Below are 24,335 nucleotides of genomic sequence, written 5' to 3'. Positions count from 1 at the left end.
GTTTGTTTTAACCTCCAGCTTGCTTTAGATGGGCCCAGACTGTTTTTAGGTGCCTTATTTAGATCAGTGGTCTGTGGTTCCTGGAGCCGCAGGGTGTGCTGGCTTTTTTTGATGTTGTTACTCAGCACTTAATTGATCAATGAAAGCTGTTAATTACACAGTTAACTCACCTCACCTGGTTTCTTGGGTCTGAATCCGTTGCTGATATTAAAGTGAAAACAAAAACCAGCACACCCTGCGACTCTCCAGGACCAGGAGTGAGGACCATTGTTTTAGATCCTTGCAGAAGTTTCTGACAGTCTTCCAGCTTTACAATAGTGGGCATTAGGGGATTTGGACATTCGTGGTCTAAAGAAAATACACTTCAAGTAATTGCAAAGCAGCTTGTACAATCCGGTACTGTACTGTCTCCAGAACAGTCCAGGGTGGGTTTGTTTATTATGGGTCAGAATCCACAGTATGTTATGACGCTGTATGACTCGAGCTCCCGCCCTCGCTGTGTTCGGCAGCATCGACTGCGCCGGCATCCTGAAGCTGCGCAACTCGGACATCGAGCTGCGGAAGGGCGAGACGGACATCGGGCGCAAGAACACGCGTGTGCGGGCCGTGTTCCGGGTGCACGTGCCCCAGCCGGGGGGGAAGGTGCTGTCCCTGCAGGCGGCCTCTATCCCCGTGGAGTGCTGTGAGTGTCCTGGAGCGCCTGCGTGACGCACGCACACATGCACACGCACACTATATACACGTACACACACACACACACGCACGCACACACACGCACACACACGCACACACACGCACACACACTCACACACTCACACACTCACACACTCACGCACACGCACGCACACACACTCACACACACTCACGTACACGCACTCACACCCACTACGTACACGCGCATACAAACACTACACATATAAATGCATTTCATACACATGCACATACACACACACACACACACTTACTGTGATGGTTGATGGTTGAACGTATGAGGCAGCCAAACGGATGGTTTTGCAATGCAGAGCACTGATTGGTAGAAAGATGCCTCCGGGGCTGGTGTGGTGTGGAAGGTCTGATTATTGACAGGAGAAGCTATGGCTTGTGATTGGCCAGAAGGTGCTACATCTTCTCTTGGACCCATGTTGGGCATCCATGGAGAGCAGCCTCCTCATTGGTCTGAAATGCCCTGGTGGGCCTGCTGGGGCCCCAGCTATGACCAGCAGCCGAGCCCATTCTGGATATTCCAGCGTTACTGAGCGGGAACCTTCTAAACCGGGCCTGAAGTTCTCACTGGGCTTGTTATCGAGTGAGGCAACGAGCTTTCTGGCTACACGGGAGGGTCAGGCGGCAGTTTTCTGGCATCATTGCGGTGCGTTTGAGAGCAGAAGTAGAGCAGATATGAGGTCTTTTGTGAGGTCCTGCCTCAGGCCCCTGCGTCCTCGTCCAGGAAGATCTCTGTGATGCGTAGCGCTCGGGGATTTGAGTCGGCATGTGAACATCCACTGTCAGAATGCCGTGACGGCGCAGTCGGGTCCCCTGGCGGAGGGCCTCGCTCGTGCTGTGTGGGAGAGCAGGGCCGTGGGCCCGAGCCCTGCTCTCGCTACGGTGGAACGGAGAACTGGCACGCAGCTGTGCAGTGTTCTGTGGAAAGGGGCGGAACGATCACAACTGTGCGTGCGTGTGTGTGCATGCGTGCGTGTGTGTGGGCGTGCGTGTGTGTGTGTGCATGCGTGCGTGCGTGCGTGCGTGCGTGCGTGCGTGCGTGTGTGTGTGTGTGTGTGTGTGTGTGTGTGTGTGCCTGTTTCTCAGCAGCGGTGCAGTGTTCTGTGGAAAGGGCCGGAACGATCACAACTGTGCGTGCGTGTGTGTGCATGCGTGCGTGCGTGCGTGCGTGTGTGTGGGCGTGCGTGTGTGTGTGTGTGTGCGTGCGTGCGTGCGTGCGTGTGTGTGTGTGCCTGTTTCTCAGCAGCGGTGCGTGACCTGCTCTCTGTTCGTTGCTGCAGCCCAGCGATCCGCCCAGGAGCTCCCCCAGGTGGACAGGTGCAGCCTGACCAGCGGCTCTGTGAACGGAGGGGAGGATATGGTCATCACCGGATCCAACTTCTTCCCGGAGTCCAGGGTGGTGTTCTTGGAGAAGGCACCCGGTAAGAACCCTTTTCGACACGGCAACTGCAGGACTTCACTTTCGCATGAGGGCTGACGGCGTGTAAAGCTGTCACAATCACGTGACCGTGGGACCATTTTGGAGGCAGGTTGCCCATTGAAAAATGCAGGGCGGCCTGTAGTTTAGTGGTGGTTAAGGTACATGTGTGTGGCCACAATAAGGTCCGCACAGCCGTTGGGCCCTTGAGCAAGGCCCTTAACCCTGCATTGCCCCAGGGGAGGATTGTCTCCTGCTTAGTCTAATCAACTGTACATCGCTCTGGATAAGAGCGTCTGCCAAATGCCATTAATGTAATGTAATGAAAAATACATTTACGTGATCTGCTGTACTGTACCTTGTTTGTGTTTGTAGCTTGTTTTCAGCTCTTTTCTTGTACCCCAAAAAATGGCTGGAAAACTTAGCACTGTAAAATGTGTCCATCCAAGCCTCTGTTCATCTTTAAGAAAATGCCAGAGAGAAGTGTGAAAAAGTTAAGAAGGTTTATACATCGGATTATCAAGAGCAGTGACACACCTCTTGGCTGATTTTGGGTGTACTCCGTGCTCCTGTTAGGATCAGCTGTTTCACAAGCTGCGGTATGTTGTATGGACCGTGACAGCCCAAGAGGATAGCTCTGAATACCTTAATGATACATACATATATATATATATATATACCTTAATGATACATACATATATATATATATATATACCTTAATGATACATACATATATATATATATATACCTTCATGATACATTCATATATATATACCTTAATGATACATACATATATATATACCTTAATGATACATACATATATATATATACCTTAATGATACATACATATATATATCTTAATGATACATACACATATGTATATATACCTTAGTGATACATACATATATATACCTTAATGATACATACATATATATATACCTTAATGATACATCGGTGTGGCGTAGTGCTTTTTCCATTTTCCATTCCATTTTTTTGTTTTGCTTTAGTCCTAATTAATGTTTTTTAAAGAGAAGGCTGGTTTCATTATCAGTAATTGTCAGTTGGTGAAATAGTGTTGTGAAAATTGGATTTTTTGCTGCTTTAATTTTTCCAGTGCTTGTGGTGCTGTTAATAGCTTTCCGTCACTCTAGAATAGTGAGTCTCGTAGACGGTCTGAATTTCGTCGTATTTCAGTTGTTATTCAGACAGCTTTTTTTTTTTAAACCAGGGGAAACGGCTTTGCTCCAGGGCCCTGGAACACTTGGTGTTTGAGCCGTTTCCCAGAAGCCCCCAGGACAGCCTGTCGCACCCCCGCCATGCTGCTGTTGTGTTATGTTACTCCGATGAACAACCGCCTGACGTTTGTTACCGCAGCAACCATAATTCATGTCTGTGTAACTATCAAATCTAATCGCATATAGCAAAAAGCTTTCTGTGATGATGATGATGATCTATCAAATCCAGCTGAAAGCTTACAGTGATCATTGCATTACATTAATGGCATTTGGCGGACGCTCTTATCCAGTGCGACGTACAGTTGATTAGAGTAGGCAGGAGACAATCCTCCCCTGGAGCAATGCAGGGTTAAGGGCCTTGCTGAAGGGTCCAATGGATTGAACCACCGACATTGTGGGTCCCAGTCATTTACCTTAACCACTACGCTACAGGTTGCCATGATGATGATGATGAAGATGATGATGATGATGATGATTATAATAATCTGTCAAATTCAGTCCCATATGACAGAACATTTACAGTGATGATGATGATGATAAGCTGTCAAATCCAGTCCCATATGACAGAAAGCTTAGTGATGATGATGATGATGATGATAATGATGGTGGAAGTGTTTAGTTCTCCCTTCTTGTTTTTCCCAAAAAACAAGAAATTTAGGTCTGTTCAGACCTAACAGCCCCATAAATTATTAGTGACAGTTCCAAGTTGCCAGTGCTTGGCTGTTTCTGCCGATGAGAGTAGCTCGATGAGAGTAGCTCCTCTGTCATCATCCACTTCTACAGCACTTGCTGTCAACTGAGAAGCAAGATTACGACTTTATGTTTGTTTGGGTTTATGCCGTTTTGTTTTTGGATTTTGCTTCACCGTGACTCACTGGCGCATCTCGTATGTTTTTCGACACAGTAATGCGCCGTGAACCCGTCGCGGTTCATTCGGGGGGATTTTATGCCCTGGAGCCCTGCAGAAATAATTGAAGCTGTTCCTCTCCTCCAAATAAACTCAAGCAAAGGCAAGCCCAGAACTGGCAACATTGTAAAGGTGGCTGTCCTTATGAGGGTTCATTTAAAATAATAATAATAATAAATTAATTAGACTCTGTTTCCCCCTCATCTGCTAATGTAAGGAATATTATCCAAGCCCGGTCTGGAACCCTGGGAAAAGAGGGCCACAGGTTGTGGATCCCAGATATGGAATATAAAGACGGGTGTCTTGACCTCAGTGGATCAAAATTGCAGTATGCTGTTGCACAGTTGTGCATTTCCTGCTTTCGTATTCAATCATTTTTCATGGTATAAACAGCACGTTTATTCCCATACGTGTAGCCTGAGTGGAAAAGGACTTGTGTCCCTGTATACGTGTGTGTATGTTAGTCCTGAGTGGAACGTGATTTGTGTCTCTATACGTGTGTGTGTGTGTTAGTCCTGAGTGGAATGTGATTTGTGTCTCTGTATACGTGTGTGTGTGTTAGTCCTGAGTGGAATGTGATTTGTGTCTCTGTATACGTGTGTGTGTGTGTTAGTCCTGAGTGGAATGTGATTTGTGTCTCTGTATACGTGTGTGTGTGTGTTAGTCCTGAATGGAACGTGATTTGTGTGACTCTATACATGTGTGTGTTAGTCCTGAGTGGAACGTGATTTGTGTGACTCTATAGGTGTGTGTGTTAGTCCTGAATGGAACATGATTTGTGTGACTCTATACGTGTGTGTGTTAGTCCTGAATGGAACGTGATTTGTGTGACTCTATACGTGTGTGTTAGTCCTGAATGGAACATGATTTGTGTGACTCTATAGGTGTGTGTGTTAGTCCTGAATGGAACATGATTTGTGTGACTCTATACGTGTGTGTGTTAGTCCTGAATGGAACATGATTTGTATCTCTGTATACGTGTGTGTGTGTGTTAGTCCTGAGTGGAACGTGATTTGTGTGACTCTATAGATGTGTGTGTTAGTCCTGAATGGAACATGATTTGTGTCTCTGTATACGTGTGTGTGTGTGTTAGTCCTGAGTGGAATGTGATTTGTGTGACTCTATAGGTGTGTGTGTTAGTCCTGAGTGGAACGTGATTTGTGTGACTCTATAGGTGTGTGTGTTAGTCCTGAATGGAACATGATTTGTGTGACTCTATACGTGTGTGTGTTAGTCCTGAATGGAACATGATTTGTGTGACTCTATACGTGTGTGTTAGTCCTGAATGGAACATGATTTGTGTGACTCTATAGGTGTGTGTGTTAGTCCTGAATGGAATATGATTTGTGTGACTCTATACGTGTGTGTGTTAGTCCTGAATGGAACATGATTTGTATCTCTGTATACGTGTGTGTGTGTGTGTTAGTCCTGAGTGGAACGTGATTTGTGTGACTCTATAGATGTGTGTGTTAGTCCTGAATGGAACATGATTTGTGTCTCTGTATACTTGTGTGTTAGTCCTGAGAGGAACGTGATTTGTGTCTCTGTATACGTGTGTGTGTTAGTCCTGAGTGGAACGTGATTTGTGTCTCTGTATACGTGTGTGTGTTAGTCCTGAGTGGAACTTGATTTGTGTCCCTGTATACGTGTGTGTGTTAGTCCTGAGTGGAACGTGATTTGTGTCTCTGTATACGTGTGTGTGTTAGTCTTCAGTGGAACGTGATTTGTGTGACTCTATAGGTGTGTGTTAGTCCTGAGTGGAACGTGATTTGTGTTACTGTATACGTGTGTGATAGTCCTGAGTGGAATGTGATTTGTGTCACTGTATATGTGCGTATGTTAGTTCAATGGCCTGTTTCTGGTCTAAGCCAGAGTTTCCTGGAAGGCAGGTTTACAGGCTTGGGAGGGTTTCCTGGCAGACCTGGTAAAATACATAATTGTTTTGGATTCAAATACCTTTCTACACTTTACTGGGCTTATCTGGTGTATTGGAACCTATGAAACACTCAAAAATGACCTATGACCCTCTCAGTTAGCTCAATGCTACCAGGCACGATCAGCTGTGCACAGATCAGTATTTAAATAAAACAGTTACGTATTTGACCCTGGTCCGTTTCCTGGTTAAAGGAAATATAAAAGCAATGGAGTGAATGGACAGGAAGAGAGCCCACCGGCCCTGCGGCCTTGTATGCACTGGTGATGGAAGGTTGCCCGCAGTAAAACCTGTCAGAGCGTGAAGCTTTGCGTGGGGGGCTGGAGTCCCCTCTACGACAGCACGCCAAGGTTTGACCGTCCATGGAGAGTCACCCTGAGTGCTGAGCCCTGCGGCTGAACTCTCATCGACGGTGATTTCCTGTAACTCGTCTGCTGTGCTTTGGAAAAAAAGGCTTGCTTTACTAATTTACTAATACATTTATCATCTCGTGCACTGAATAATGAGTTGTTATCATATGAGCTTGAATGAGTAGAAACGTTTGCGCGTGAGTGTCGACTACATGGTTCGTCTTAACACTGGGGGATGTGTCAGACCTGGGTCGAATATGCCATTTTTTTGGATTCAAATACTTCTCTGTCCTCGATTGATCTTGCCTGGTGCGGTTGAGTCAGCCAAGAGGACCAGAAGGCGGGGGGGTGGACTTTTTGAGAGTATTCCATACATTCCAATACACCAGATAAGCTCAGAAAAGCTTAGAAAAGTATTTGAATCCAAAACAATTACGGATTTGACCCAGGTCTGGCTCTGGGCAGAAATCATGTATAACCGCAGACAATATGTCAGTTCCCCCATTGCAATGAGAAACAAAAGACTGGAGATTTTTGTGGTCGATTGCTTAAAGATGACTGCTGGCCATGGTCAGGAGCTGGGACCTGATGGTCATGGATGGCAGGCAGCTGTCAGCCATGGGGTGGTTTTTAGGCATGTGCAGGACCATTTTAGGAGACAGGTCACAGAAATGTGTTGATAAAAGGTTCCTTCGCCTTAAATGAGTGCCGATCCGCATTTCAACAGTTATTTCTTAAAGGTACAACAAGTAATTTTGGACTTCTAATGGTCAAGAGAGGAGTAGCAGCAACAAACACTTTCAAACCACAATACTCTACCCTTTCCCTTCTCTGTGAATGTGCTGATGTTGAAATGCCATTGGCTGTGGCAGTTAGAACCAATTTTCAACCAATGAGCTTGAATTATTGTCCAGCTGTACGATTTTTTGGCCCGCCAACTGTGTATTTTGAAACCCGAATTTAAGGACTGTGAACACAGGCAAAGGGTGAGTCAGCATGTCAGTGAGCCTTTTTCAATGGCAGGAAGGGATAGAAAGGGATAGGAATGGTCTGTAACACTGTTCCAGGGCGGATCAGGAACACGTTGACACACCCAGGGCGGATCAGGAACACGTCGACACACCCAGGGCGGATCAGGGACGCGTTGACACACCCAGGGCGGATCAGGAACACGTTGACACACCCAGGGCGGATCAGGAACCCGTCGACACACCCAGGGCGGATCAGGAACGCCTCGACACACCCAGGGCGGATCAGGAACACGTCGACACACCCAGGGCGGATCAGGAACACGTTGACACACCCAGGGCGGATCAGGAATGCGTCGACACACCCAGGGCGGATCAGGAACACATTGACACACCCAGGGCGGATCAGGGACGCGTTGACACACCCAGGGCGGATCAGGAACACGTTGACACACCCAGGGCGGATCAGGAACCCGTCGACACACCCAGGGCGGATCAGGAACGCCTCGACACACCCAGGGCGGATCAGGAACACGTCGACACACCCAGGGCGGATCAGGAACACGTTGACACACCCAGGGCGGATCAGGAATGCGTCGACACACCCAGGGTGGATCAGGAACACATTGACACACCCAGGGGGGGATCGAGCCATTCGTAGTCGTAATGTAGTGTCAAAAGCAGTTCGATGCCTGCTTTCCACGTGTTTCCTGGCCAGCATCTGTCAGTGGGGATAACACGCGTCTTGTAGGAAACCCTCGTCATAGACGCTGTAAGGAAAGAATGATTTCACCAAATGTGCTAGTGATTTGGGGGTTTTTTTAAACCGCAAACTGGCAAGAATTTTGTCAAATAAACAATTTTGGGGGGGAAAATATTCCGAAACTGAAAATGTAAATCTAGATTGCTGCAGTATGAATATACATCTTAGTCAGTAATGCCGTCACATGTATCATAACAGTAATGCCTTTTCTGCTTGAGAGCCCGTGGGTGTTCTCTCTGCTTGTGTTTCTGAAGCATTTTTTCAAATGACTCCTAAAGATTTCTCAGCCAGATAATTAGATGTTTCTGGAAAACAGAAGGTTATGGAATGTTTCCGTGGAAGACGAGACAGCTTGAAAAATGGAATTGTTCAGCAACTTTTTCCCCAAACATTAACTATGCAGTGAAAACAGCGGGACTTTCAGACCCTGATGCGCTTTTAATGGCTGGAAAAAGGTCCACTTTTTTGGGGTGTCGTAATTGACCGGAAAAAATAATATGCATCATCAAACGTATTTGTGGTCTGTGTTGCCCACCGAATCCAATGCTTTCCGTTTGAGGAGACGGACGGTTTCCGTGCGTACAGAGACACGATGACGATTGAGCTGCGTTCACCTCCAGGAAGTCACACTTGACTGAAATTGTATCTGATTGTAGTGTAGCATAATGGGCTAAGGAACCAGGCTTTTCGGACGCGTGGCGCATTGGACCTCCTGCATTTTGTGCTCGTGAACGAGGCACTTAACCTGCCTTGCATCACTGAACAGGCAGCCGCATGAATGGATGGTATTCAAAGCATGCAAGTCACACTAGATGAGAACGTCTGGGAAATGGCCGAGCTGAAAACGTAATGGGATGTAATTGTAGTTGTAAAATGTAATTGGATGCAATTGTAGTTGTAAACTGTAATTGGATTATTCCTAGCTAGGTGGAGGTGGGGGGGGGGGGGGGGGGGGGTGGAATGTTATAGTCTGTGCCTCACACCTGGTCCTGTCGCAGGTCCAACACAAAAAACGTTCTCAAAATATTGCGGGAAGGTTTCGTCAATGTTAGGACATTGCCACTGTATGGCAGAAACATTGTGAGAACGTTTCGTGTTAGCTGGGAGGGCCCTTCAGCTGTGACTCATCCTCGACCTGTCATATCGTGGTTCTTTCTGTTAATATCCAGCACACTGTGCTGCAGGGTGTGTGTGTGACCATCGGATGTGCGCATTACTGCTCCATCTCACTCAACTGTCTGCCGCGATGCTGAATGCGTTTCCTGCAATCCCCTTTCTGTGTTCTACTTAGTGTTGTTCTCAAACTCAAAACCAGTAAAAAAATAATACAAACTGCGTTCTTTCCTCTTTTTTCCAGACGGCCGGGCTCAGTGGGAAGCGGACGCGAAGGTCACCGGAGAGAAAAGCAAAGGGGTAAGCAGGGCCCGACCACCAGCCCAACCGCCAACAGTGTCCCGCGCAGGGCCGAGGGGACGCTTTCCGGGGGGCTGCGCTCCATGATCGTTGTGACATGGTTTGCATTCGGCGTGACAGAAAATGACTGAAAAATGCAAGTATGCGCTTTGTTGTTCTCGCAGGCGAGCATCGTGGCGGAGGTCCCGCCGTACCACAATAAGAGCGTGACGTCGGCCATCCAAGTGCAGTTCTACGTGTGCAACGGCAAGAGGAAAAGGAGCCAATCCCAGCGCTTCACGTACCTGCCAGGTAAACCGGCACCATTTTCACCCCACACACTGCTTCACACCTCCCACGGGCGGGTTCATCAAAGACGTCTCTATGCTTTACTGAGCTGGTCCGCTGTATTGGAACCGATGACATTTTCTCAAAAAGTGCACATCCCCCACCTCCTGCTCCTCTGGCTTGGCTTAATTGCACCTGGCAAGGACAGAAAAGTATTTGAGTTAGCAAAGCTATTGCGTATTTAACCCAGGTCTGGTTCGTGCCCCTGTCAGCTGGCGGGACTTTGAGACTTCGAGTTTTACCCTCACTCTTCAGAGCATACGTGGTGCTTTTTAGTGTTTTGCTTCTTGAGAGATCCTGCCACTGTCTTTGAAAATGTATCATATGCCGTGAGCCCTATTTAGCTCATTCCTATCTTATTGAGAAAGTCCTTTGTAAGTTACATAATTTATCTTGTTATTCATATTAGCTAGGTTTACTCTATCAGGTCCTTGATAAACCATGAGAATTGTCATGATTATGAATGTTTAATATCTGTTCCCCGCTCCATGGAATCAGGGAGCAGAGGGACTGCGGATCAGTCCTGTTTCACATTTGCTTGTCGGTTTTGAGTTGGGGATGCTTTTTGATATTTTATTATGTTTATATTATTTTTATTTGTATGTGGTACGTCTTATCCAGAGCGATGTACAACAAAGTGCAAAGTGCATACCCATAACCACGGATAAGTGCGCTGAAAGACTAGAGGGAAGTACAATTTTGACTGTTACCTGTACAACAAAGATAAGGACCAGGGCCTATTTGATCATTAGATTTTTTATTATTTATTAATTTTTTTATTAAAATTGTAATACCGCAACATGCAAAAATAAACTGCTTACCTAGCCAAACAAAACTAGCAAAGGTATGATCCTAATACACAAGCAAAAAACACAGGTAAAGACAACAGTTAATGTTAATACGTCTCAAAGGAGCCGTTGTACACTGTAGCAGGAGATTGCCTGTGTGTACCATGAGGGCACGTGGGGACTCCAGATGCAGCTGAGGGCATTGAGGGACATCTGGGCTTTTCACAGCTTATTCCCTTCATTTCTACTGACTACAGTCTGCCAATAATCAGAGTCACACAAAGGAAATGCGATCCTACCCACTTTGTTTACAGGGAATAAACAGAAAAACAAACCGCAGTTGTATGAAAAAATAAAAATAAACCCTCACACTCCTCTTGTATTTTTGCAAATGAAAATGAAATTTTATTCAGATGCAATGTTAGCAGGAATGGATATAGTACTGTGCAGAAGTCTTAGGCTGCCTAGATGTATTTTTATGTAAATTTGGTATCTTTATATTTATTTATTTTTTGTTTTCTGTTTTAGTGTGTCAGCAGAAAAAGCTGATTTGATTTGAAATTGAATGTTACTGTGAAATTATTTTATTTTGTTCTATAAAGTATTAATATACTATTAAGTATTAGACCACTTTTTCGATAAAAACTTGTTTGAGGCTGTCTGGGAAAAGTCTGCAGAAGAACAGGTATGATTGGTAGAACCTAGTAGCTGATTTTCTTACAAAACTGAACTGCAGGACAGTGTACCTAAGAGAACTGATGCAGAATTAAGGCGTAGGGTGGTCACAGAAAAGATTAATTTTATTGCGTTTTTTAACTGTTCGGTGCTCTTTATAGTACATTTAAATCTGTTTGTTGTTTCATTGTTTTTGAAAGCCTATTTGCTTTACTGAAGTTTGTTGCCTGTGCCTAAGACTTGCGCAGTATTGTATATCTATAGAGTTGCCGTCCCTCACGGGAGGTAGCTGTTCAGGGCTCTGAATTGGTTCTGCAAACGCACAGCGGTACAAATGGGCAGAAACGTGAAATGTGATTTACTTTGGCCCGGGCGAGTATGGCCGTTGAGTAAATATACGATACAACTTAAATGAACAGAATCTCTGGACTGGAACAGAGGCACGTTTCAGAGGGGCCGTTTCCGCGCGGTCCGACCGAGTCTCCAGGTAGTGCGCTCTGGCACTGCTGCAGTCCGGATGGGCCCCTGTGCCTCGGGGACCCGCAAGCCACCCCGGGAAGTGGGGCCCCAGTGGGGTCCGACCAGCCAGCACGGGGGGTGGGGGTGCGTCTCGTAGCACGACACTCAGCCTCTTAATCCGCCGCATCACTCATGCCTGGTAGTCAGCTGCATCCCGTATCCAAATCACATACATGCAGGGATGTGCATACCCATACTGCACATTACATTAAATACAAGGCAGCCTGTAGCCTAGTGGCTAAGGTACTTACTGGGACCCGGAAGGTTGGTGGTTCAACCCCTGGTATAGCCACGGTGAGGTCCGCACAGCTGTTGGGCCCTTGCGGAAGGCCCAAAACCCCACATTGTTCCAGGGGGCATTGTTCCCTGCTTAGTCTACTGTAATTCACTTTAGATAAAAGCATCAGCTAAATAACAAATTATTATTATTATTTGATTTCAGTACGGAAAATCCCCTTGCACTGGAATTGGGGGCTCAGACGCTAAAGAGCTCATCCCATCCTCAGCTCCTCCCTGATTCCAGCTGATAAACTGCAGTATGGAGTAGGGCCCATAAGACCCCGCCCACTCTACGGTATGCTGTGATGCTATTGGCTGAATTGTGCAGGGCTGTAAGACCTTGCCCCTTCATTCCCAAACACTCACATGTCACCCCCCTGCTTACTTCCCTCCACTGGCTGCCTGTCATGGCTCGCATCAAATTCAAAACATTGGTGCTAGCCTTTCAAGTAGTTAAGGGGTCTGCCCCAGCTTACCTCCAAAAAATCATCAGACCCTACACCCCTGCCAGACCTCTTCGTTCAGCCTCCACAGGCCTCTTGGCGCCTCCCCCTCTCCGAACTTCCACCTCACGCTCACGACTACTGTCTGTTCTGGCTCCACGGTGCTGGAACGAACTCCCCGTGGAGGTCAGAACAGTAGAATCTCTTCCCACCTTCAAGCGCAAACTGAAGACGCACCTCTTCAAGCAGCACCTCTCCCTGTCCCTCCACCTCCCTGTAAACCTTAATTGTTGTCTTTTTGTGATATTTAGGATGTTTAGTTTGGCTAGGTAAGCAGTGTTTGGCTCGGTTAGAATTGTCATACATTTGTGTACTGCGGTATTACGATGAAAAAATGGGCCCTGGTCCTTATCTTTGTTGTACAGGTAGCAGTTGAAATTGTACTTCCCTCTCGGGTCTTTCAGCGCACTTATCCCTGGTTATGGGTATGCACTTTGTTGTACGTCGCTCTGGATAAATGCAATTAATGTAATGTAATGTAATGTAATGTAGTGTAGTGTAGTGTAGTGTAATGTGGTGTAGTGTAGTGTAATGTAGTGTAATGTAGTGTAATGTAGTGTAGTGTAATGTGTGTTTTCTCCCCACAGTTCTGGTGAAGCAGGAGCAACGAGATGAGCAGGATGTGGGCCCCGCCCCCTCCATGGGCCCCGCCCCCTCCGTGGCCCCGCCCCGGCCCCTGGCTCCGCCTCTCGGGCAGCCCGGCCTCCAGCTGCTCAGGACCCAGCTGCCCCCCCCCGCTGTGGGCCCGGTGCAGGACAGCCTGCTGGCCTCCTCCTCCTCCTCCTCCTCCTCCTTCCAGCACCTTCCGCCCCTCCAGGGCTCCAGCCTGAGCCCGGGCTCTGACTGCCAGCTGATGGGCCCACCCTCTACCTTTCACCCGCCCCCGGCCTTTCACCCCGCCCTGGCCCCGACCCCGGCCTTTCACCCCGCCCCGGCCCCGCCCGCCGGCCCCTCGTACCGGCCTATGAGGCACAGTCTTCCCATGGGCGCCGTCTCTCCCCAGGCGTACGAGCGGCTGCCCTACCGCCCCGACCCCACCGCCTCCCACCCCCTGGGGCTCGCCATGGTGTACCACCCCCCCGGCTCCGCCTCTTCCTCTACGCTCAGCCAATCGCTGCACTCCCACACGCCCCCTCACCTGCACTCGCTGGGCTACCACTGCCCCGGCGTGCCGCGGGGCTCCTCCCCCTCCCACCCCATGGCTCCGCCCACCCCCCAGCTCGGTTACCACTCGGGCACCCAGAGGTCCGCCTCCAACCCCTGCACCACCACCTCACCCCTCCCCATGGGGCTGCCCTCCTGTTCCAACCCCTGCACCACCACCTCACCCCTCCCCATGGGGCTGCCCTCCTGTTCCAACCCCTGCACCACCACCTCACCCCTCCCCATGGGGCTGCCCTCCTGTTCCAACCCCTGCACCACCACCTCACCCCTCCCCATGGGGCTGCCCTCCTGTTCCAACCCCTGCACCACCACCTCACCCCTCCCCATGGGGCTGCCCTCCTGTTCCAACCCCTGCACCACCACCTCACCCCTCCCCATGGGGCTGCCCTCCTGTTCCAACCCCTGCCCCACCACCTCGCCCCTCCCCATGGGGCTGCCCTCCTGCTCCAACCCCTGCCCCACCACCTCACCCCTCCCTGTGGGCCTGTCCTGTTCCAACCCCTGCCCCACCACCTCGCCCCTCCCCATGGGACTGCCCTCCTGCTCCAACTCCTGCCCCACCACCTCACCCCTCCCTGTGGGCCTGTCCTGCTCCAACCCCTGCCCCACTACCTCACCCCTCCCTGTGGGCCTGTCCTGCTCCAACCCCTGCCCCACCACCTCACCCCTCCCTGTGGGCCTGTCCTGCTCCAACCCCTGCCCCACCACCTCGCCCCTCCCTGTGGGCCTGTCCTGCTCCAACCCCTGCCCCACCACCTCGCCCCTCCCTGTGGGGCCGTCCTCCCCTCCCCTGCACTCGCTTCCATACCGGTCCCCCGCCGGGTCCTCGCCCTCCCCGACCCTGGCCCCCAGCAGCCCCCTCGTGCAGCAGCCCTCCCCTCTGGACTGCCCCCTGGAGCGCCCCCTGGCCCCCCAGCCCACCTTCGCCCCTGAGGGAGAGACGCAGGACATCAAGCAGGAGCCCGGGGGCCAGGAGCCCACCTTCCGCTCCATCGGCCTGCAGGACATCACTCTGGACGACGGTAAGATCCGCCCGCACGGCGCCCCAGGCTTGCGTTCCCTGAATGCTTCACGTTACTCCACTGTCGTCCGTTTGCTGTGCAGTCAACACGTACAGTCCCCTCCAAAGGTATTGCAACAGCGATGACGATTCCTTCGTTTTTCCAATACACTGAAGACAATTGAGTTTGAGGTCAAATAATGTACAGGAGATGACGGCTCCTAATTTCAGCTTTTATTTCCTGGTATAATTACGTACATTTGTTAAACAACTTAGAACCCGTCACCTTTTTATCAGACCACCCAATTTTTAGGTGAGCAAGTGTTGGTGACTGACAGGTGTTTCTTGTTGCCCAGATCGTGTTAGATTGTTTGGTTGAACAATAAATAGTTCTGAATGTCTACTGCCTTGGGTTTTGCCTGTGAAGAACATTTATGTTAGAAAAAATAACCAACATGAAGACCAGAGAGCTGTATTTGGGTGACAAGCAAGCCATTTTGAAGCTTAGAAAAGAGGGGAAATTGATCATTGGGGATAACTTCTACAACAACTTACATTTACATTTACATTTTAGTCATTTGGCAAGTGCATAGGTTCTTCCACAAGTCAAAGCATCACATCCATAACTAGGAAAATACGCATGAAATGCATGCTGTTCTAAACATGTAGTCATCATAAGTGCAATTTTTTTTTTTTTTTTTTTTTTTTTGGGGGTTAGACAAGAGGCATAGGGATATCAGAAAGGGGGGTGGGGGAAATCAGGAGGGAGGACTAAGGTAGAGTTTGAAAAGGTGTGTTTTTAGTCTGCGTCGAAATAGGGGGAGGGATTCTGCTGTCCTGACAGTGGTAGGCAAGTCATTCCTCCACTGAGGAACCAGAACGGAAAACAGGCGTGAACGTGCAGCTCGACCGCCAGGTGCTCGTAGAGAGGGAACCATAAGGCGACAAGAGCTGGCAGACCGGAGTGGTCTAGCTGGGGAGTAGGGAGCAGTAATCCAGGCGGGAAATGACGAGCGCCTGGACTAGGAGCTGGGTGGCTTTCTCCGTCAGGAGATGACGGATACGGCGTATATTGTACAGAAAGAACCTGCAGGTTCTGGCAGTGGAGGGTACTTGTGGAGCCAGGGTGAGGCAGTTATCAAGAGTCACCCCAAGATTCTTTGCCGTACGGGAGGAGGAAACTACAAATTCCTCAACAGTCAGTGAGAGGTTGATTGACGGAGAGGACTTAGCAGGGGTGTAGAGAAGCTCAGTTTTGGCAAGGTTAAGCTTCAGGTGGTGGGAAGTCATCCACGCAGAGATATCAGCCAAGCAGTCAGATCTGTGTGGTGACCTGGGTATCGGGGGAGGAAGGAAATAAAGAGTTGGGTGTCATGGGCGTAAGAGTGATACGTTCTGACAAAGAACGAATACTTTGGCTGGCATACTGAGAAAGAGGCGGCAGAAAAAGCCTGGAAAAGCATCACAAAAGAGGAATGCAACAGTTTGGAGTTTGGTGATGTCAGTGATTCGCAGGCTTGATGTAGTTATTGCAAGCAAGGGATATGCTACCAAATATAAAGTTTACAAAGTAATACCCACACACTGCTGTTAATGCTCCCTGGTAATATTTATAAAACTGAGCAAGATGGGTCTTCACCTGAAGAAGACTAAACTTCACCTAACAAAGACTAAACTTCAACTGACGAAGACTAAACCCTGTTCACTTTCATCGGGGAGTGTTAACAACAGTTACTTTTACTTTTGCAAGTTTATAAATTAAACCATTTCACATCCATGCTTGTTGTGGATTAACTGATCTGCTTGTTGTGGAGTAACTGAACTGCTTGTTGTGGAGTAACTGAACTGCTTGTTGTGGAGTAACTGAACTGCTTGTTGTGGAGTAACTGAACTGCTTGTTGTGGAGTAACTGATCTGCTTGTTGTGGAGTAACTGATCTGCTTGTTGTGGAGTGACTGAACTGTGCTTGTTGTGGAGTAACTGAACTGCTTGATGTGGAGTAAATGAACTGTGAAGTTTTGTTGTATTGACTTTGGATTGATATGACAAAAGCCAGGGAAATACTCCGCTGCCTTCTTGAGAATTTAACTTTGCTCCTGCCTTAGATGTACAGCTCAGATAGCACTTCCTTGGTGTATCGTGTTTGGAAAAACGTGATCATTGGTTCGGAAGAATCGCAACTGGTGACACTTTGCTTAGAGTTGCTATGATGTGTGGATGGCTTAGGCTGCAGAAGTGTTATTCATAGTGCTAACTCAAATCTGTAAATAAGCAAAAAATAATCCTCTGGTTTCATACTGCAGTGCTGTGTGTGTAGGCGTATAAGGTTCACAGTCTTGTCAGAATGCTTGTGTGAGGTGTATTATACGCAGGGTGTGAATTGTGATGAAAATGTGAGGGGTGGTTGTGACAATAAACGATGCTACAACGATGGCGTCGAAAGCGTAATGTTATCGTACAAACTCTCAGGATGAAAGTTTCATTGAGGATGAGGGTAATTGCACTCGAGGTCACGTATTTCTAGCTGTGAATGTGGTCATAGTGAAACATTTTAATCCAAGATTTCGGCATTTTTTGAAATAATGAACTGGCAGTGCAGTCCACTTGTATCACTGTACAATAATTCAAGCTCATTGGTTGAAAATTGCCACAGCCAATGGCGTTTCAACATCAGTACCTTTACAGAGAAGGGGGAGGGATAAACAGTGTTGTGGTTTGAAGGTGTCTGTTGCTGCTATTTCTCTCTTGACCTTTAGAAGTCCGAAATGACCTATTGTTCCATAACGGCTCATTCCCACTGGGGATCCTGGCGACACAGGGGAGGGATTTATAACCACACAGACACAGGGGAGGGATTTATAACCACACAGACACAGGGGATGGATTTATAACCACACAGACACAGGGGATGGATTTATTATAACACAGACACAGGGGAGGGATGTATTATAACACAGACACAGGGGAGGGATTTATAACCACACAGACACAGGGGAGGGATTTATAACCACACAGACACAGGGGAGGGATTTATAACCACACAGACACAGGGGAGGGATTTATAACCACACAGACACAGGGGAGGGATTTATAACCACACAGACACAGGGGAGGGATTTATAACCACACAGACACCGGGGAGGGATTTATAACCACACAGACACAGGGGAGGGATGTATTATAACACAGACACAGGGGAGGGATGTATTATAACACAGACACAGGGGAGGGATTTATAACCACACAGACACAGGGGAGGGATGTATTATAACACAGACACAGGGGAGGGATGTATAACCACACAGACACAGGGGAGGAATGTATTATAACACAGACACAGGGGAGGGATGTATAACCACACAGACACAGGGGAGGGATGTATAACCACACAGACACAGGGGAGGAATGTATTATAACACAGACACAGGGGAGGGATGTATAACCACACAGACACAGGGGAGGGATGTATAACCACACAGACACAGGGGAGGGATGTATAACCACACAGACACAGGGGAGGAATGTATTATAACACAGACACAGGGGAGGGATGTATAACCACACAGACACAGGGGAGGGATGTATAACCACACAGACACAGGGGAGGGATGTATAACCACACAGACACAGGGGAGGGATGTATAACCACACAGACACAGGGGAGGGATGTATAACCACACAGACACAGGGGAGGGATGTATAACCACACAGACACAGGGGAGGAATGTATTATAACACAGACACAGGGGAGGGATGTATAACCACACAGACACAGGGGAGGGATGTATAACCACACAGACACAGGGGAGGGATGTATAACCACACAGACACAGGGGAGGGATGTATAACCACACAGACACAGGGGAGGGATGTATAACCACACAGACACAGGGGAGGGATGTATTATAACACAGACACAGGGGAGGGATGTATAACCACACAGACACAGGGGAGGAATGTATTATAACACAGACACAGGGGAGGGATGTATAACCACACAGACACAGGGGAGGGATGTATAACCACACAGACACAGGGGAGGGATGTATAACCACACAGACACAGGGGAGGAATGTATTATAACACAGACACAGGGGAGGGATGTATAACCACACAGACACAGGGGAGGGATGTATAACCACACAGACACAGGGGAGGGATGTATAACCACACAGACACAGGGGAGGGATGTATAACCACACAGACACAGGGGAGGGATGTATAACCACACAGACACAGGGGAGGGATGTATTATAACACAGACACAGGGGAGGGATGTATAACCACACAGACACAGGGGAGGAATGTATTATAACACAGACACAGGGGAGGGATGTATAACCACACAGACACAGGGGAGGGATGTATTATAACACAGACACAGGGGAGGGATGTATAACCACACAGACACAGGGGAGGGATGTATTATAACACAGACACAGGGGAGGGATGTATAACCACACAGACACAGGGGAGGGATGTATTATAACACAGACACAGGGGAGGGATGTATAACCACACAGACACAGGGGAGGGATGTATTATAACACAGACACAGGGGAGGGATGTATAACCACACAGACACAGGGGAGGAATGTATTATAACACAGACACAGGGGAGGAATGTATTATAACACAGACACAGGGGAGGGATGTATAACCACACAGACACAGGGGAGGGATGTATAACCACACAGACACAGGGGAGGGATGTATTATAACACAGACACAGGGGAGGGATGTATAACCACACAGACACAGGGGAGGGATGTATTATAACACAGACACAGGGGAGGGATGTATAACCACACAGACACAGGGGAGGAATGTATTATAACACAGACACAGGGGAGGGATGTATTATAACACAGACACAGGGGAGGGATGTATAACCACACAGACACAGGGGAGGGATGTATTATAACACAGACACAGGGGAGGGATGTATAACCACACAGACACAGGGGAGGGATGTATTATAACACAGACACAGGGGAGGGATGTATAACCACACAGACACAGGGGAGGGATGTATAACCACACAGACACAGTGGAGGGATGTATAACCACACAGACACAGGGGAGGGATGTATTATAACACAGACACAGGGGAGGGATGTATAACCACACAGACACAGGGGAGGGATGTATAACCACACAGACACAGGGGAGGGATGTATTATAACACAGACACAGGGGAGGGATGTATAACCACACAGACACAGGGGAGGGATGTATTATAACACAGACACAGGGGAGGGATGTATAACCACACAGACACAGGGGAGGGATGTATAACCACACAGACACAGGGGAGGGATGTATAACCACACAGACACAGGGGAGGGATGTATTATAACACAGACACAGGGGAGGGATGTATAACCACACAGACACAGGGGAGGGATGTATTATAACACAGACACGGGAGGGATGTATAACCACACAGACACAGGGGAGGGATGTATAACCACACAGACACAGGGGAGGGATGTATAACCACACAGACACAGGGGAGGAATGTATTATAACACAGACACAGGGGAGGGATGTATAACCACACAGACACAGGGGAGGGATGTATAACCACACAGACACAGGGGAGGGATGCTAGCGTTGCTGCTTGGCATGATGATTCATCGAGGTCCTGACGGCGAGGACTTGCGCAGCGACAGGCTAATCCACCTCGCCCCCCTGTCAGTTCACACCCTGATCATTTGGGTATTAATGAAGGCTGTGGGACATGCCAGCTGGGGGATTTTCATGAACCTGACATGCAGGCATCTACATGCAAGAACTGGAAAACTGCTTTCCTGGACAGATGTTTCGTTTTCAAACAAAGTTTTAGTGAACAAAGTGATACTTGTGGGTCAGTGAGGCACTGTGAGTTGATATTGATTTCATCACATTCATTACAGTTATTTAGCTGACCCTTTTATTCAAAGAGACTTACAGTTGATTAAGGGCGGCATGGATGGTGCAGTGGGTAGCACTGCCGCCTCACAGCAAGGAGGTCCTGGGTTCGAATCTCCGTCGCCCGGGGCCTCTCTGTGTGGAGTTTGCATGTTCTCCCCGTGTCTGCGTGGGTTTCCTCCGGGTACTCCGGTTTCCCAAGGTCCAAAGACATGCAGTTTAGGTTGTTTGGAGAGTCTAAATTGCCCATAGGGATGAGTGTGTGAGTGAATGGTGTGTGTGCCCTGCGATGGACTGGCGACCTGTCCAGGGTGTATTCCTGCCTTTGGCCCAATGTGTGCTGGGATAGGCTCCAGCCCCCCTGCGACCCTGTTCAGGATAAGCGGGTTAAGATAATGGATGGATGGACTTACAGTTGATTAGACTAAGCAGCGGACAATCCCCCCCTGGAGCAATCAGCTGTGCGGATTTTATTGTGGCTAGAACCACCAACCACCACTAGGCTACAAGCTGCCCTGTCACTGAAGTTGTTGATATTTTTACAGTGACACACATCAGGTGATGCCACCGGGAGTGAGTGAGTGAGTGAGTGAGTGAGTGAGTGAGTGAGTGAGTGAGTGAGTGAGTGAGTGAGTGAGTGAGTGAGTGAGTGAGTGAGTGAGTGAGTGAGTGAGTGAGTGAGTGAGTGAGTGAGTGAGTGAGTGAGTGAGTGAGTGAGTGAGTGAGTGAGTGAGTGAGTGAGTGAGTGAGTGAGTGAGTGAGTGAGTGAGTGAGTGAGTGAGTGAGTGAGTGAGTGAGTGAGTGAGCGAGCGAGCGAGCGAGCGAGCGAGCGAGCGAGCGAGCGAGCGAGCGAGCGAGCGAGGCTTAAACAAAACAAAATAAATACTAACGAAAATCATGTTGGTTCATCCTCACAGGATCTTGGTAAAAACAATAAACTAAAATTACAAAATGAAAGTAAACCAAAACTAAACAAAAGCTTTTGAGGCAGGTTTTTGTTTTCGCTCTTCTTCGTTTTGTTCACACTTATAACGCGTAGGTGTGGTCTCAGCCCTAATTTCCTCTGCCAGATCAGGCCCTACCACAGACAGTTTCATTTGTTCTGTGTTTTCATCAGTTTACAGATTTGAATATCAATTTAACATTTCCACAATAATGTCTCGGGGCAAGATTTTGAGCTACACCTGTCCATTGTGAACTGTTTTGTGGTCGAGCAGTTTTTGGTTCACTGTATAAACTAAGATCAGGAACCTTGCCTTTTTCAATCACCTGTTCATCACAGGGAAGACATTTTTGGTGTCTTGGTCAGTTTACATGTTTTCTTCTCTCTACATTGACCAGAAGATTAAAATATAAGTTTTTGAATTGCCCTACAAGCTGAAACGCATTCACATGCACACCCGTTGATAGAACGTACACATTGTTGAGCGCAATTTCATTGTTAGCCTCCAGGCGTTTGTATTCTCCTGTTCATATGATCAAAGCCATGCCATTATTCATTTGAGTAATTGGCTGTGTTTTGGTCAGATTTCTCAACCAAATAATGTGGAAATTTTGCCAAATTACCTGGCTGCCACTCAGATCTGTGTGCTGATATAGCACTGTGAAGATAAACCCGATTTAAAGGCAGATACAAGAGCATTCTGCCTACCGGGGACATTTACCATCTGCTGTGGCATTTGCCATCACTAATTGAAACACCCCTATTTTTAATGAGCATTTTTGTGGTTGTTATTTTTGTTTCATACTTGCGATTATACAGGGAGTGTTTTTGTGCATTTCTGTCTGTTGACCAGGTATTATACAGCAGAAATAAAGTTTTACCGACTACTTAATGGAGGGAGCTACAGCGATCAAAGATTAATTCAACAAATCACAACAATCGCATTTCACCCGATGCAGGCAAACACAGTGACTTGTTGAACTCATTGAGCCTCTGCTGGAACACGCTGGTTCCCCTGCGCCGACACTTGCCCTCCCGTTATGAGTAAGCGTTCTCCGTGGCGACACGCCCCTGAATGCCGCGGTCACCCCCAGTGAGAACGCGGGCGCTTAAACGCGCGGCCCGGAGCGTGTCACCCCGCCTGCCCCCCCGCGTACCCCCGCCTCGCCCCACAGCTGTCGCCCCGCGCGGGCACGGCGCTCAGGGGTAATAATAGGCAGGGTCCGCCGCTCACGCCAAAAACCCCCGAAACCCGCCGGCCGCGCTCTGCGGCGCACGCTAAATATACCGCTGGAGAGCTGCGTCGCCATGGCGCGGGCATGGCTGTCTGTCCTTCTCCTCCCAGAGCTGCGGCCCCCAGACCTGGGTCAACCATCCACGCCACGGTTCTGTGTTCAAATACCTCTCTGTGCTCGATTGATCCTGCTTGGTGCAATAGAGCCAACCAAGAGTTCTCCAATATGTTTGAACATAGAATATTAGATCATTATCCAATGTGTGCTGCCTTTTTTTCCTCCATTTTTATTAAGGGTGCCAGTAGTTTGGGAGCCCACTGTATATGAAGAAAGGGGGGAAATGGGGGTCCACAGCCGTTTTCTTTCAGGGGCCCGGAATTTCTAGCTATGCCCCTGATGGGTCCCTGATGTCCGGTACAAAGAATCTTCAAGGTAGTTTGAAGAGACAGTGTTTTTTCCAGTATCTTTAAACATTTTTGATTGTCAGGTTGATATTTTTAGTAACTTAGTAACTTTACTATAACAGCAGGTATATGCGTGATCTTTGGAAATACATTTTTAAAATCGTTTTCTTTACATTGGGTCCCATGTTTTGTGTCGGCCATCTTAAAGATGTCGCCCAACGTACCGTAAATGCACAGCTCGAGAGTGACCAACCACTGGATGAGAAATACTAACCGCTATACCAAATGTAGAATAATTTACAGTCTATCTAAGGAGGGAGAAGGGACATTAACTCAAATCTTATGTCCTGTGTACGGCACAGCGAGGCGTCGACCAGAAACGTGCCTGACACTCACTGAGTCACCTCACCCAGCTGCTGCTTGCGTTACTTTGGTCTGATTGGTCACCGGGTGCTTTCCCGTGAGCCAGGGGCCCACTGGTGTCAGTCACAGACTCAGTGAAGCAGTGCTGGTGACCTAAGATGGGAATTTCTACAATCATTTACTGAAATGAGCTCCCAGTTTCAACTGAACAGAGAGAAGCTACATATCGACGCAGACATGCACTGTTCTCAGTGCTCATGGTTTGGGTTTTGGAAATTAAAAAGGTGTGCGTTGTACATCCTCAACAGAATGGCTACACAGCACTGACTGGTCAATTAGTGCAGTTTGTTTGAATGAAGACCACAGTTCATAGCATGAACACTGTTTGTAGGCCTATGAATTTAGTCAGATATGAGACTGAATCTAGTTATTTATTTACTCATGTATGTATTCAAGACATAATTGCTACATTATCCTTTAATTTAGCTTTCCCATTTGGAACGCTACTAAACT

The 24,335-nt window shown here is 48.1% G+C and overlaps 1 protein-coding gene across 5 annotated transcripts in view; it reads left to right on the top strand.

Annotated features, from left to right (window-relative positions):
• LOC133130919 (nuclear factor of activated T-cells, cytoplasmic 3-like) overlaps nucleotides 1-24,335 on the top strand; it is a 79,825-nt gene that overhangs the window by 42,546 nt on the left and 12,944 nt on the right. For 4 of the 5 annotated variants that reach the window (XM_061245916.1, XM_061245917.1, XM_061245921.1 and 1 more), the window contains exons 5-9: nucleotides 510-682; nucleotides 2,004-2,144; nucleotides 9,654-9,709; nucleotides 9,874-10,000; nucleotides 13,388-15,367. In XM_061245916.1, coding sequence (XP_061101900.1) covers nucleotides 510-682; nucleotides 2,004-2,144; nucleotides 9,654-9,709; nucleotides 9,874-10,000; nucleotides 13,388-15,111 — 2,221 coding nt within the window. In that variant the 3' untranslated portion in view covers nucleotides 15,112-15,367. Of the gene's footprint in view, nucleotides 1-509; nucleotides 683-2,003; nucleotides 2,145-9,653; nucleotides 9,710-9,873; nucleotides 10,001-13,387; nucleotides 15,368-24,335 lie in introns of those variants that run through there. The other variant, XM_061245918.1, reaches the window with a different exon arrangement.

The sequence above is a fragment of the Conger conger genome, chromosome 6 (assembly GCF_963514075.1).
Source record: "Conger conger chromosome 6, fConCon1.1, whole genome shotgun sequence".
Lineage (NCBI taxonomy): Eukaryota > Metazoa > Chordata > Actinopteri > Anguilliformes > Congridae > Conger > Conger conger.
Note: the sequence above shows the minus strand (reverse complement) of the source record. Positions and strands in the feature narration are given on the sequence as shown.